Raw genomic sequence first — 14,637 nt, 5'->3', positions numbered from 1 at the left:
AGAGAGAGAGAGAGAGAGAGAGAGAGAGAGAGAGAGAGAGAGAGAGAGAGAGAGAGATAGAGAGATAGAGAGATAGAGAGATAGAGAGATAGATAGATAGATAGATAGATAGATAGAGAGAGAGAGAGAGAGAGAGAGAGAGAGAGAGAGAGAGAGAGAGAGAGAGAGAGAGAGAGAGAGAGAGAGAGAGAGAGAGAGAGAGAGAGAGAGAGAGAGAGAGAGATAGATAGATAGATAGATAGATAGATAGATAGATAGATAGATAGATAGATAGATAGATAGATACTTTATTGATCCCCAAGGGGAAATTCAAGAAATAGAAGATTGTAGGCCTAGGCCTAATGTTTAATGTGAAATAAAATAAGTAGCCTAAAAGGCAACATTTGAAATGAGGAGAAATAAGGCAAGATAAGAGTAGCCTAATTGGGGAGAAAAACTGAGTAGCCTTGGCTATTTTTAAGATCTTAACGTGAACTTAAAATAAAATTTGAGCTGAGACAAGGATGGATATTCCACAGCTGGTTTCTTGAACCCATTAATCAGCAAGTTTAATTTAATTTTTTTAGTTTTTTTTATGTTGACCCGAAATCCTGGAAACCCAGGAATATCACGTTGTTGGGCAGTGAATGCATGTAGGCTTAACTAGATTGTGGTGGATCAATCATATTGCCTTCTTAAATCGTAAAATATTCTGTGGTCTCAGTTCACTGTTGAATGGGCCTAGCCTACCCTATGCTTGCTCAAAATATATGCTTTGTCTAGTAGAGGTGCTTCAAATTGGCGCTTAAAATCGCCTGTCTCAGAATATGTAGAAGAGGTCCAGGGCAATTCAGCGCAAAACTGTCACATCCATATTTAGTTGCCGTTACGGACGTGACAGTTTTGCGTGGTATTGCCCCCGTATCGTTATATATAAAGCTCTGTTCTCGCTGTCTAGCTGTCTCCTCTTTGAGCAATCGATGATTTGAAAATAACTCACTTATCGTTAACTTAGATATCCATCTGATTGTTTCTCGTCCCGTCTCCTCTCCTCGCTCGTTTCAGGCTATCAGTCTCTTCTCCATAGTAGGCTACTTTACTCACTGACTCGACTTTATCAGAATTCACAGATTTCACTGGCTGAGTAGAAGCAAGCGAAATTATGGTTCCTGAAGCTCCTGAAGTAAATGCTGTTATCCTAACCAACGAAACATTTAGCGCAGCTTTGAAATCTTACGTGAAAATCTAAATTAGGCTATTATGGTCTGGGTCCGGATAGGATCACGTCACGGTCCGGACTCGGACCGCGGTCCGCCATTTGGTGATGGCTGGTCTAGGCCAAGGATTCCCAAACTGTGGTACGTGTACCACCGGTGGTAAGCGAGCTTCCACTAGGGGGTACGCTAGATGAAAAGGGCAATGTCGGAAAGGTGTTAAAAACTTTTTTTTTTTTTTTTAACTTAAGCCTATGATCTCTTTGTTCTTTGTGTTTCATAACGGTGTTCTCCACACTGTTTTTTTCTAGTGTAAGAGCTTAAAGACACATAACACATTTTGTTATTTGTTATCATGTAGGGCGACTAATTAAACACGATGCCCGGAATGCGTCAATAGAATGTGTTACGTTTTATGTGTCGAATGGTGGGGGTACGCGAGCCGAGTCAAGATATAGGTGCTGGTACGCGGGAAAAAAAGTTTGGGAACCGCTGGTCTAAGCCTACAGTGTCACGGTGGTCACCTGGTCACTAGGCCACTGGTATAGTCTAGGCCTACTTTATTCCTCACTCAGAAGGAGGCCACTGGTATAGTCTAGGCCTACTTTGTGCATCCTCAAGAATGCAAGGGTCCAAGTGAGTTTGAACATTTTGTCATAGGAGGTCGTGCACACGGCCTAATGTGCACATCTGTCAGGTAATTTCCTGAACACAACTCCTCATTTCCTGTCCTCTCTTCTCTGTCCCGTCAAATAAAGGCTATAAAGATTGATGAAATAGAACTTCAAGGGGGGAAAAGCAAGTAGCAGATTCTCCCATGTTCATGGAACCTGAGCACACAACGGCAACAACACTCTTGCAGTAAGGTGTAAAACACCATGTCCTGTAGTAAGATCTAAGCTTGTGAAGTTAGGGCACATTTGAAATGCTGTTAATGAGTTACCACTCATAACACAAGAATATAAAGCAAAGGAACTTGGCGGGGACAGCAATATAGCCCTCATTCCTACAGGTCATTATGGTTTGAATACTTTTTTCTACCTACGTCCAAATGGCTGATTGAATTTAGAATAAAAAGGTGCAGCCAGGGGCGGACCTGCCATTAGGCATGGTCAGGCAATTGCCTGGGGCCTCGGCCACCAGGGGGCCTCGTCATCCCCGTATCGTATATCGTATTTTTTTAAATAAATGATCACCGCATGATCCACACAATATATTCTAATCCATAATAAAGATTGAAAAAAATATATATTGCCTCATGATTGCTCATAAACTCATCATAAAATCAAATGACTGTAGGTCCGCTTCCTGTCACCATAGCAGCAACTAGCTAGTCTGAACGAGGTCTTGGTGAGGTGAGTTGAGTGATTGAGTGATTGACAGCAGCCATGAAATGTTTCCAGAGTGGAAGTGATAAAAGAAAAAGGGAGGAGGAAGAATTTAGAAAGAAATTGCCTAAATTAACCAACGTATTCCAGTCGAATAATTCTTCCACGGAATAAAGTAATTTGGATAGTGATGCAACAACATCAACATCTGCTGAGCTGGGTGGTGTAGCTAATCCTAGCTCAGCAGTGGCACCGATGCACCACCAGCAACTCAAACTTGCACTACATATTCTTCTACTGATGATGATGATGATTATGATGTTGAGCTAAGCGAAACAGTCGTGAGGGACAAGATCACAGTCACTGCCGGTGGTACTGCTACAGACACCATTTCAGTAGCAGAAGCTTTGGGTGCAAACGAAACCAGTAACGTGAGTAGCCATAACACGATACTACAGTTATCAGTGACGACCCTGCATTATGGCCAGACACCGTAAGAGATGCAGAGCGAGTTGAAATCATTAAAAAAGGCCCTGTGCAAATTAAGAACTTTGAATTCCCCAAAAATTTAGATAAACCACCCAGAAGATTCACGGTTGAACATTATTACATGACCATGTCCTCTCTTCTAGGCTACACATGTCCATTATTACATGACCATGTCCTCACTTCTACACATACACAGCTTCACTCTCTCTCACCCACCCACACAGACAGACTCTCATACGTATAGAGTATATTCACACACACAGACCCCAAACCCCTACACACACTATCTCTCTCTCTTTCACACACACACACACACACACACACAGACACACACACCATTCATAATTGTAATACTTTCAAAGGTTTTTACCACTATTTCTTGATTGTCATCTATGGTAATACATATTTGTTGTATTTGAGTATGCCTCAGCGCCCCATTATTACAGAAAAAAGTGTGCCTAGGGATCCTTTGCCTTGGGCCTCAAAGTGTCCAGGTCTGCCCCTGGATGCAGCCCTTTCCTCTCTACCTCTAAACTTCTTCTTGTTTCTGAACCACTTGCCCACTACTGCAATCCTCTCATCTAGGCTACTGTTATCCCAATGACGGGTCCAGAGCTCTCCTTTCATCACTGTCTAATAAACCTGGAGAGAGTGTACCCCAGTATTGCTGTCATGCACGCACGCACGCACGCACGCACCACCTTGGATCATGCCAGGCATGGGCTGTGAAAGCCTAGTCAAAAGTGAAGTCATCCGAAGGAACTAAAAAGTACAGAGTAGTCTATGGTCAGTGTAGTCAGAAGTGAACCCACCAGAAGGAACTGGAGGCGATTTATCCAAATAGGAAAAATGGAGGCGATTTATCCAAATATGGCCAATTCTGTGGACCTGTCTGCCTTTCTGTTTAGCCTACAACACATGCACTGACTCTAAAAAGCAAACACACAACTTCTTCTTGTTTCTGAACCACTTGCCCACTACTGCAATCCTCTCCTCTAGGCTACTGTTATCCAAATGACGGGTCCTGAGCTCTCCTTTCATCGCTGTCTAATAAACCTGGACTGAGTGTACCCCAGTATCGCTGTCACGCACACACACACAAACACACACACATATAGGCAAACCATGACTCTTTTCTGGCTTCTAACATCTCTCAAGACAGCAATCCAAGTGAAAAAAGACCCCCAAGCCTTCACTGGACCACCCCTGCCAAGACATGCACTGGGGTCTACGTCTTTATTCATTAAGGCTACTTGTTTACTGGTTTCAGCCACAACTGCTTGCACACTCTGAAAGTGAGCAACATGACAGGCCTACAATTTGTGAGTCATCATTGGCAACTCCATGTCAGCCTTCTTCCGCTATATAAAGTCTGAGGCCTAGGCACCACACACACCCCTCCAAACATTCATTTCGTGCACAGCACAGTAGTTAGACACACAGTAGAAGTATCACACTTTCAAACATAGGCCACATATTTAATCACGCCTCACAAGTCACAACCAGAGGTAGAAAACAGAGACAGAGACACACACACACACACACACACACACACACACACACAGATTAATTAAAGTGTTGCATGTGATTACAAAACCCAAGCAGCTCCACCAAAAGAGGAGGATGAGGCTAAATGGAGTGTGGAAAAGGTGAGAGTGGTAATAAGAACAATAAGTCACATGAACAAGGTCCATGCAGAGAAAAGTTGCCTAACTTTACTTCAATCCTTGTCCAAACATATTTATGTGTAGTTTTGGCTGCAGCCATGCTTATCAAATGTTCAGAGTAGAACACACAAGATGTCATCGTTATAGACAACAATGCCAGGTGAAATCAAGTCTGAGGAACTGAACTAGCCGCCTCAGAACCAAACATTCCCTTAATCTAGGGTGCTGAACTAGCCTCATCAGAACCAAACATCCCCTAATCTAGGGTGCTGCTGAACTAGCCTCATCAGAACCAAACATCCCCCTAATCTAGGGTGCTGCTGAACTAGCCTCATCAGAACCAAACATCCCTCTAATCTAGGGTGCTGCTGAACTAGCCTCATCAGAACCAAACATTCCCCTAATCTAGGTTGCTGAACTAGCCGCATCAGAACCAAACATTCCCCTAAGAGTTAGGCAGACAGGAAATCAAATGGCATGAGTAAATAAGAGAGGCACAGTGAGTGTGACAGGGATGCACACCACTGCAGGCCGCTCACAGATGAGGAACAGGGGGAGCAGTGGAGCAGGGGGAAGTGTCAGGGGCAGCGGAGCAAGGTCAGCCAGGCCTACGTTTGGGGAAGCTAACTCACTTCCTGACGTTGGCCAGACAGAGCAAGGGAGGTGGAGAGAGAGAGAGAGAGAGATAGAGAGAGAGCATTCTGAGGAAAAGAGAAAGAGCCAGAGGAAGCTCACTCACGTCTTCACATTGGCAGAAGCAGGGTAGAGAGAAAGAAGAGTGCATTCTGAGGAGGACAGAAAGTGTTGTTGGGGGGACTTTGCTCACTCACTTCTTGACGTTGGCCAGAGAGAGAGAGAGAGAGAGAGAGAGAGAGAGGAGTGCATTCTGAGGAGGAAACCCTGCTCACTCACTTCTTGACGTTGGCCTCTCCGTTGGGGATGCGGCGCAGCTTCTTCTTCTTGAGGATCTTGACGGCGCGGCGGCACAGCGTGTCCGAGTCGAGCATCTCCTTCACCTTGCCGTACGAGCCCTCACCAAGCAGATCCCCCATCAGGTACTTGCCCACAAGCTTGGCCCGCTTGCGGCGCGGCTGGTAGATGACCTCGGTGGAGTCGATGCGATGGATGAAGGCGTCCATGCCCATGAGCTCGCCCTCCGTCAGGTAGTCCAGGTGCTGCAGCTCGCCTGCGCTCATCTTTCAGCCGTCGGGTCCAACTGACACTCGCACACACCGCTACAGATCCTGCTGCTGCTACGGAAGGGGAGGTCCCTCAGGATCGGCCTGCTACAGGGGATGTGTGTGTGTGTGTGTGTGTGTGTGTGTGTGTGTATCCTGACGTGACAGGAATACAGTTCAATTTAAAAACACTATGGGCATTGAGGAGGGGAAAGTGCTGAGGTGCTGTTGTCTAAGTTGGGACGTGGGACACATCACCTGCTCGTGCTCCTCCTCGTGCATAAGTCAAAGGCAGGTGGTAGCAACACTTCCCCAGAGGTCCAGTGCAAAGAAATGGAGGAAGAAAAAAGGAAAGAGCAAAGTCCTTTCTCGTTAACTAAGAGTTATCTGTGGTCGTGAGTTCTGTTGGGTGCAGTCTTAGACCTATACTGAGAGGTGATGTAAACCCGGTATCTGGCATTCTAGTGAATTTAGTCCCATGCTTTGCTGGGTCAACTCCATAAGAAGCCCAGCACAGGGATAGCCTGTCTGGTTTGGCAAGTTGACCGTTCCTGTACAAATCTGTACAAAACTAGTAAGAAAGCCCAGGTGTTTAGATATTCTTGGCAAGCACTCTGTTCTTGCTACATCAGAGGCGCATCAGTGACTCCAAGGCGATTCACTTACAGAACCGACAAACCGTGGCTGCAGTGGTGCACCACAAAAAAATTGAACTTCCTCTTTGGTACTTCAGGGCCAGGGCATTTTATTCCTCTTTACAATAAACCCTCATCCGCTGATCCATCCCATAGAAAACTTCCAGTAATACCTGTAATAACAACGATACAATGATGTCCACTATGCAAGAGCCAAAATACGGATATAGTAGTACCATATGAATGAGTCTGTTGCCAGCTGTGTTAGCTGACTAGCTAGTTAACGTTCGCAATAGCTCGCATACTAAGGTTTAACCACTCCTGTTGTAAATCTAGTAATGGATACCCAAGTAAATTATGGCAATTCAATAATAAAGGTTAGTATTAAAATAAAATTACGTTAAGAACTGCAGCTGGTCGTACAGTTACAGTAAACTGGCATAACAAAACTGTAGCTAATCTCCGGATCTCATAGCATCGTCCCATATTCAATGGTAACTTAACTTTAACCTTAACTTTAAGGTTACCATTAATGTTAGCTGACGTCAACTATGTCGGTTAATCAAGTTAGGATTAACGTAAGACAACTTTGATCAAACATGACTTAAGAGACTGCAAATGGTTTAGGCACTGAGTTATCAAGAAAGACATTACAGAGCCCTGGGAAGTTACCTGTAGCCTAAGGTTAACGTTTACGATGTTTAGCTAGCAGATAACAGAATCAATGTATTAATCTATATTACTATAGCACAAATTATCACTTTGGATATCCCATTTTCTTCAGGATCATTAAGGACATAATTTTGCTATAATAGCTAATACCAAGGCTAGTTTCATTAGCAAACTGGATGAATTGCAGACATTCCAACCCTCGCTAAACAAATGAAAACAGGTTCAGTAGAGAAGCTTTCTATTATAAAAGCATCATTACACTCACCTAATGTTTAATAAACAAAATCCAAAAGCTCTCAGAGTTAGTCGACATAAACCTGACGTTTAAACCTGACAGCTAACCTCTTGTTAGCTAACGTTAGCTGGTCAAATTCACTATTTGCCGACAATATGTTACTAGCTTCATCGGGCTTGCAGTGCTCAGAGGCAGGCACGCTTCGTTGACTTTAAACGTTAAGTTAACTCTTCCAGTACCGTATAGCCATTTTCAGCAATGGTACGAGATAACACGCCTCACAGCACAAATTGCCGATACTCTACACTTCACCCGCATACGCAGGTATTATGTTAAGCTAAGTTCATACCGCACGCCAAACTGATGAATTTAACCCGTCTCAAGTATGGTAGTCGAAGTAAGCTAGGTAGCCTGACAGCTAACGTTTATGTTGTCAAGACCAGACGGTAGGTAACAGTGGCTAGTTGAGCCAGGCTAACTGCTATGCTGGTTAGCCGCTGGTAGTTGCACTGGATAGGGGGGTAAATGTAATCCGTCATGGTAATTACCTACCTTTGTTTTAAGATATTCAAATGAAGCAGACTTGCTTGAGTTCTTCTCCCGGGTTTGTTTCTCCACATGAAGTTGTCAGTGTGTGCATAATTTTTAGCTTAATATCTGCTTCTACTAATGCAGCTGCTGTACGGCTGCCGCCATCTTGTTTACCTCCCCCCTCGCTCTGATACATCCAAATGCCAACCTCCAGCGTCAGTGCGTCAACTCTCTCATTGGGTGTCAGCCTTCTCCCTGAAAAGGGGGGTTGGTTGAGGTCGGGGGCAAATGCCAACAATGCGAGAACATACAGTAGCCTACAAATTGGCTTATGGGTCATTCCACGAAAACGTGCCATTTTGCATTCAAAATATCTCATTTTCAAAGTACTGTTTTTAAAATCTTGAAGCACCTATTTTGATGAAGTAGATTCTTACCTCTCAGAAAAACATGCGGTGCCATCTCAGGCTATCTTATTTATTTATTTATTTATTTACTTTAACAAATAGTCAATGGAGGTATGTGTGCTATGTCAACCCTGTTACCAAAAAAAAACATATTATTATAAAATAATGAGTGCTCTTGTAACTATTCATGAATATTATACAAATAATTATGTGTTACATAAATAATTCTGGAGTTGAACACATGAATTATTAGATTTTAGGATTGACAGTAACAGGGTTGACAGTAACAGGGTTGATGAAATATTGTTATCGGCAGCCATTACTAGCCATGTGGTGGACACCAGGACACCACATGGTGTGCATTCAAGAGAGGTTAAAATGCTGTTAAATATTTACATTTACATTTTCAATCAAATTATTTTTTAATGCATGATTTTGTGGTAACAGGGTTGACAAAACTAGCTTGTCCCCTTCTGTCAGACGGAGCAAAACCGTAATAAAAGTCATTAAAAGAGAACAACACTTTTCTGGTCTTTTCACCATTAACTTCCTGGAAGGCAGGGGATATCACTTCCTGAAAATGATGTAACTTTTGGCACAGTTCATTTTCTCCAAAGGGGTTTTTATCCAAAAGTAACAGGGTTGACGACAACATGGGGACAAATGTAAAATGTTGATTTTTTCATAATTTTAAAAACATTCCAAATAAAATTGTTTAATTTTTATGATAATTTGACTTTTTTAATCCTAAATAGCCAATGATACTAGACAAGTCATACCGAGGGACAAGCCATTTTTACAGCTTTTGCAATATTCCTAATACGAAAAGTGCTTAAAATCCTTTAAAAAAAATGTATTCTTAAAAAGTAAATAATTTATTTTTACCATTATTATATTTCCTAAAATATAAAATAATTATGAAAAAAATATTGTTAATTCAGCTTTGCAAGACACTTTTGTTTGAGGGACATAAAATGGCACGTCTTCGTAGAATGACCCTTATAATAACAGCTACTACATTGTAGTAATTACTACAAGGGTGAACAACGCCTTGAGGATAGCCTAGGCTATTAGCCTACCAAATAACATAAATGTAAACCTAATAATTCACCTGAGTTTTTCTCATAGCAAATATTTGCTAGCAGGGTGAGAGTGTATTTTCTTACTCCTTTAAAAGTAGCCTAATTATGTTGTGTGTCTTCCTGAATGGCAACCCAAGTTAGCCTAACCCTACCTGATATTTTTATTCACTGGGAATGACTAGCAGAACATATCATGCATTATTTCAAATTATATGACCATTTGATCACTCTATTTGGGAAAGCCTTTTATAAAAACTCTGGCAGAGTGGTGCTCAGTCAACAACCTGCTCCTTAACACCACAAAAACAAAGGAGCTGGTCATTGACTTTAGAAGGAACAAGTCTGACATTCAACCACTCTTCATCGGCGGGGCCTGTGTGGAGAGGGTTCCGGTGTTCAGGTTTCTGGGCATTGAGCTGGAGGACGACCTGACATGGAGAGCAAACACCAAGGAGCTACTGAAGAAGGCGCAGCAGAGACTGTACTTCCTGAGAACTCTCAGGAAGAGCGGTCTACCCCAGAATCTGCTTCTCGCCTTCTACCACTGCTCCGTGGAGAGTGTGCTCACGTATGGACTGTGTGTTTGGTACGGTAGCTGCACATCCTCAGAGAGGAAGGCGCTTCACAGGGTCGTCAGGGCAGCAGAGAAGACCATAGGCTGCCCCCTCTCCACTCTGGAAGAGATCTACACCTCCAGATGCTGTAAGAAGGCAATAGACATTTCAAAGGACCCTTCACACCCAGGTCACTGTCACTTTCAGCTCTTGCCATCAGGCAGGAGATACAGAACAATGAAAACCAGGACAAACCGCTTAAAAAATAGCTTCTATCCGAAGGCAATCTGTTCTTGGCCCCTAACCCACTGTGCAAATTCTATGGTGGAGTAATGTTCTTTTTACCAGTGAAATCTGTACAGAACCATTCCTGTTCATAACCAGTGCAATATATGTTTACATTCTTTTTATATTTTTATATATGTGCATTTTTTTAACTATTTATTATTGTTCTTATGTATACCTCATGAGTTGACAGCACTTTCAATCTCATTGTACCTTTGCAAAAAGTGTCAATGACAATAAAGACTATCTATCTAAGTCCACCGGGATTGTCTGTAGTTCACACAGTGGTTATGTATCCAGCAGACCCTTGGATACTCCCAAGCAAGCACTTGTTCCCATATGTAGCAAAGGCCCTGGTGTTGTATATCAACCTGTGTCTTTATACTATTGACTTCCAAAGCATGTCCCGCTGGCTGCTTAGGTGCAGGCACTAAATATATACAACCAGTCCATGGATGTTGGCAGCCGCAAAAGTGTGGGTGGTAATGGGAAACCCGGTGGTGAACCAAGGTGAGCAGTTAAGAGATGAAGCAAAAATCCTTTTGAAAATGAGAAGACTGTGAAGCATTGACATTACAGACAGCTACAAACTACAGAGTGGCAATGCTTTACACTGTTTTGCTTCTTTAAGAATTACACTGTTTTGTCAGCATGGTGAGTAGCCTATGACTGGTAAATCAAGAGGTTGTAAGAGGTTAATTAGAATTTTAGTTTAGTTTCATATAGCCAGGTTTTATGCTAATGAAATATGTCACTAAAAGAAGACTAACTATCTCTCCTAAATGAAGTCAAGTTGAGCATTAACACTTCCGTCTGCATGATTATTAAGTTCTAATGAATGACCCCCTTGCTCTCCTCCTTTTCCCTGCACACACACACACACACACACACACACACACTCTCACACCAGATAAACAAATGGTGTGTGGCAGTGGCAGCGGGGAGAGGGATGACACTAGTCACTGGGACAGTGGCTGGCAGGCAGCTTCTGCTTAGCTGGCCTATCTGGGATATATTTAACAAGTGTAGATCCTGGGAAATGGCAGCGGCAGGTTCTGATTACAGCCCTGCACTGTACCTTCCAACTCTCTCCGGTGCGCACCACCCAACCTTCGCCCCCCTTCAATAGTCCCCCCCCCCCCCCATTGTCACTGAAAAGTGAGCAAGAGAAAAAGAGAGAGAGAGAAAGAAAGAGAGAGAGAGTAGCCCATATACATTCCTGACTCAGTGCCAGCCCCATTCCCTCACTTGGACAGTTGGCCCTTATCCCCAATACATCCTGCCAGGAGAGAGCAGTTGACAGCTCACCCAGGACGACAGGTCATGCCAGCCCAGGACTCCCACGCAGCGCTGCATGTATGAGAAGACTCACAAACAAATGGAAGTGTTTGAATTGTTTTAACACTGCTGTTTTACACTGACTGAATGTTTCAGACTAAGAACTAGTCTGTCTAAAAATGTCAGGTTCCTGCAAATTTGAAAATAGGTGCAGTTAACTTTTGGCAATGTTGCAACAAATTTGCAGCAATGTTAAGCAAATTAGGTTTATCAGAAGTTCACTGGATGTTTGCCATTATTGGTTATGTGTGGTGGCCAACTTCTGGCAATATTTTCTAGTGAACTCATTGTTTCCCACAAATCACCCACAAGTTTGCTGCAAATCTGCTTCAAACATTTAACTTTTGTAAGGGTATCCTGTCAGATTAACTCATATGAGTCATAGTTTGCAAATGTTTAAGTTTGTGTTGTTATAGAAATTTGGTATTGTTATTATAGTGGATGGAATCCACTATCTTGAAATCTCCTGGCTTCTTCTTCTTCTTCTTATAGCCTTTTTTTCTTTTTACCTTTTCAAGAATTAATGCGACTCTAACCGCTTAACGTACAGACATGTTGAAATAACCGTTTTGTAGGTCTGGAGTTGGACAACAGAGTAACTTTTTCAGATTTTCTTAAAAGTTTATACTTATTGAGAAATAGGGGATTAAAAATGACAAAAAGCTAATTTTTCCCCCATAGACTTGTATGGCTGTGATGTCATAATGGCCTAAAGCCATGCCTAAAGCCAGCTGCGCTTGTTAAGCTCCCAGAGAATTTCCCGGGCTAATTAGAACACTGGCACAGGTGTCACCTGTGAATTCAACGGTCTCAGCTTCTAGGTCCTAATGCATACAATCTGGGGCTCCCTAAAACTACACATCCCGTAATTAACTTGTGCGCATGCGCAGTAGCGTTCTCCTTGCCTCTGATTCCTACCGATTCTACAGGCACTGCTGCTGTCAAGCATCCTCTTGAAGAAAGTTTACGTTCTTGTTGTCTGGTTCGTCCAACAAACGACGACGAAACGGACGTTTTCCTACCACACCCAATGTAAGTTAAATATTTGTGTTTTGTATTTGAATGGAGTGTGTGAAGTCTGTTTAAAACGACTCGGCTAATCAAGTAAGCAAGCTGGCGTTAGCTTCAAACTTGTAGCTTAGCAACATAGTAAGTTCATGTTTCTAGGTTCGCGGTTGTGTGCAGTGGAGGCGGTAGCAGCTAGCTAAGCACTCAAATTGCCAGCTGACGAGGGAAACGGCAAACAATCACTGGCTGAAACTTGGCCTTCGTTTTGAACTACGTTTGTATGAGTGGCTCAATTAGTTAAATCTCCAGTTACAAGGCTAATACAAGCACCTACCTCACCTAGCAGATCTAAGATTACTGCATTCAGGTATGGGACAGGCGCTTCGATAGCGACAGTAATTATGCCTTTGAGAATTTGAGTGAAATCGCTGAAACGTCTGATTTAGAGCGATGAGGGACAGGTGGGGTTTAAAAATGCCCCCTTGATCTAAGTGGGGAATGAAAGAAAAAGTTTGAGAACCACTGGCGTAAAATAACTTGATTGTAGGCTTAGCTGTTAGTTTGTTGCTCAGTTGAACATATTTAGCTGTCCCCCCCCCCCCTTCTATTTCTGTTAGGTGCCGCTTCACTCTGCCACTGAAGGATCAGGCTGACTGCAACTGCTATGGATGGCAGGAAAACACAGTACACACGAATTTCTAGATGAAGAGTGAATAAATGCACTTGCTTAACTGATAACAAGTTGTCAATGGTTATTTATGCAAGCTTGTGTAGCCTAAACAAGACATACCTAGGCCTAGCCAAATTTATCCTGGCTGTAGATAAAGCAGGATATGAATTTCCCAATATTTTGCCAGATTAGGCTAATAGTGGTTTACTGAGGTTTAAAGCCTGTGGTGCAGGTTTTTTTTTTGTCTTTTCTGGCAATTTTCTAGTTGGTAATAAACATTTAAACAATTATAAATTGTATTTGATGTTGTAAAGTATCACAAAAAAGAAATATAATAAGGAAAAGTAGGTGATATTTAGCAGTTAGCAACAGGTTTGCGAAGATTCTTATTTCTCCCACAATGCATTCCATGACGTCACATGAGGTACTCGTTTTGGGACGACATAGGAAAGGCCGCCTTGATACCATTGAGAGAGACGACGATTAGTGAGAGTAGCAGCTAGTGAGAGAGTAACAGTGTCAGATATATAAGTAAATATAAAGATAGAGATAGCCTAGATAGATAGATATATAGAGATAGATAGATAGATAGTGAGAGAGAGAGATAGCATAGATAGATAGTAGTGAGAGATAGCATAGCATAACATAACATAGATAGCTGATGGAGAGAGGGAGAGAGTAGATATATAAATAAATAGATAAAATGGTTTACTACTGTGTTTGTGCCGGGTGCAAGAACTCCAGCAAAACTGGACTTAGGGTCCATTGCTTCCCCAAGGACAAAGGGATCTTCCGAAGCTAGGTGCAATTTGTCAAGGTTAGGTGGGCAGATTTTTCAGCTAGCTCCGTCACCGCCTTCTCGAGAATATGCAGCGCGCATTTCAAGGAGGAGGATTACCACTCAGGGGATGCCAAGATGGTCTCACTTGGTTTAAAGAGTGAGAGGATGGCGAAGTTAATTCCTACCGCTTTGCCGTCTGTGCATGCAAACCTCTCTGCCTGCCCTGTCCCGAGGTCCAGAGACACCGTCTGCCGCAAGCGAGATATTGCCACGGTAAGCATCATGCTAATGTTTACAAGCTGCACGTTAGCTAGCTCTGTGTGTATTTTGCATACCGTGTTCCCTTTGACACAGCCTCCACTACAATCATGATCAGTCTGACATTAGAGGATATTTCGTGATTCACGAATATGAGCCAAAACAAAATTGCCCTGAAGTAAATGTCCATATCGTCATGAAAGCATCATGGCTAGCGTTGGGATCAGTGGTGGTGATCATCAAGCAGCCTTCACAACTAAACAGTGTGTTTGCGTTTTGTGTTAGACTGCTACGGTTCTCTTTCACATATATTTGGCCACGACCGT

General features: G+C 42.8%; 1 protein-coding gene across 2 annotated transcripts in view; it reads right to left on the bottom strand.

Annotated features, from left to right (window-relative positions):
- Window positions 1-8,106, bottom strand: part of stk11 (serine/threonine kinase 11) — a 50,381-nt gene extending 42,275 nt beyond the window's left edge. Inside the window, exons 1-2 of one of the 2 annotated variants that reach the window (XM_076294335.1) lie at window positions 7,950-8,106; window positions 5,590-6,663 (exon numbers count right to left, since the gene is read on the bottom strand). In XM_076294335.1, the coding sequence (XP_076150450.1) occupies window positions 5,590-5,873 (284 nt within the window). In that variant the 5' untranslated portion in view covers window positions 5,874-6,663; window positions 7,950-8,106. Of the gene's footprint in view, window positions 1-5,589; window positions 6,664-7,427; window positions 7,734-7,949 lie in introns of those variants that run through there. The other variant, XM_076294336.1, reaches the window with a different exon arrangement.
- Window positions 8,107-14,637: the final 6,531 nt, after the last annotated feature.

The sequence above is a fragment of the Alosa pseudoharengus genome, unplaced genomic scaffold, assembly GCF_046254945.1.
Source record: "Alosa pseudoharengus isolate Yale_2024_CS ecotype anadromous, Long Island Sound unplaced genomic scaffold, YU_APseudo_1.1 YU_APseudo_1.1_scf_2, whole genome shotgun sequence".
Taxonomy (NCBI): domain Eukaryota; kingdom Metazoa; phylum Chordata; class Actinopteri; order Clupeiformes; family Clupeidae; genus Alosa; species Alosa pseudoharengus.
The sequence above is the reverse complement of the archived record's forward strand: the minus strand, read 5'-3'. Positions and strand labels throughout refer to the sequence as shown.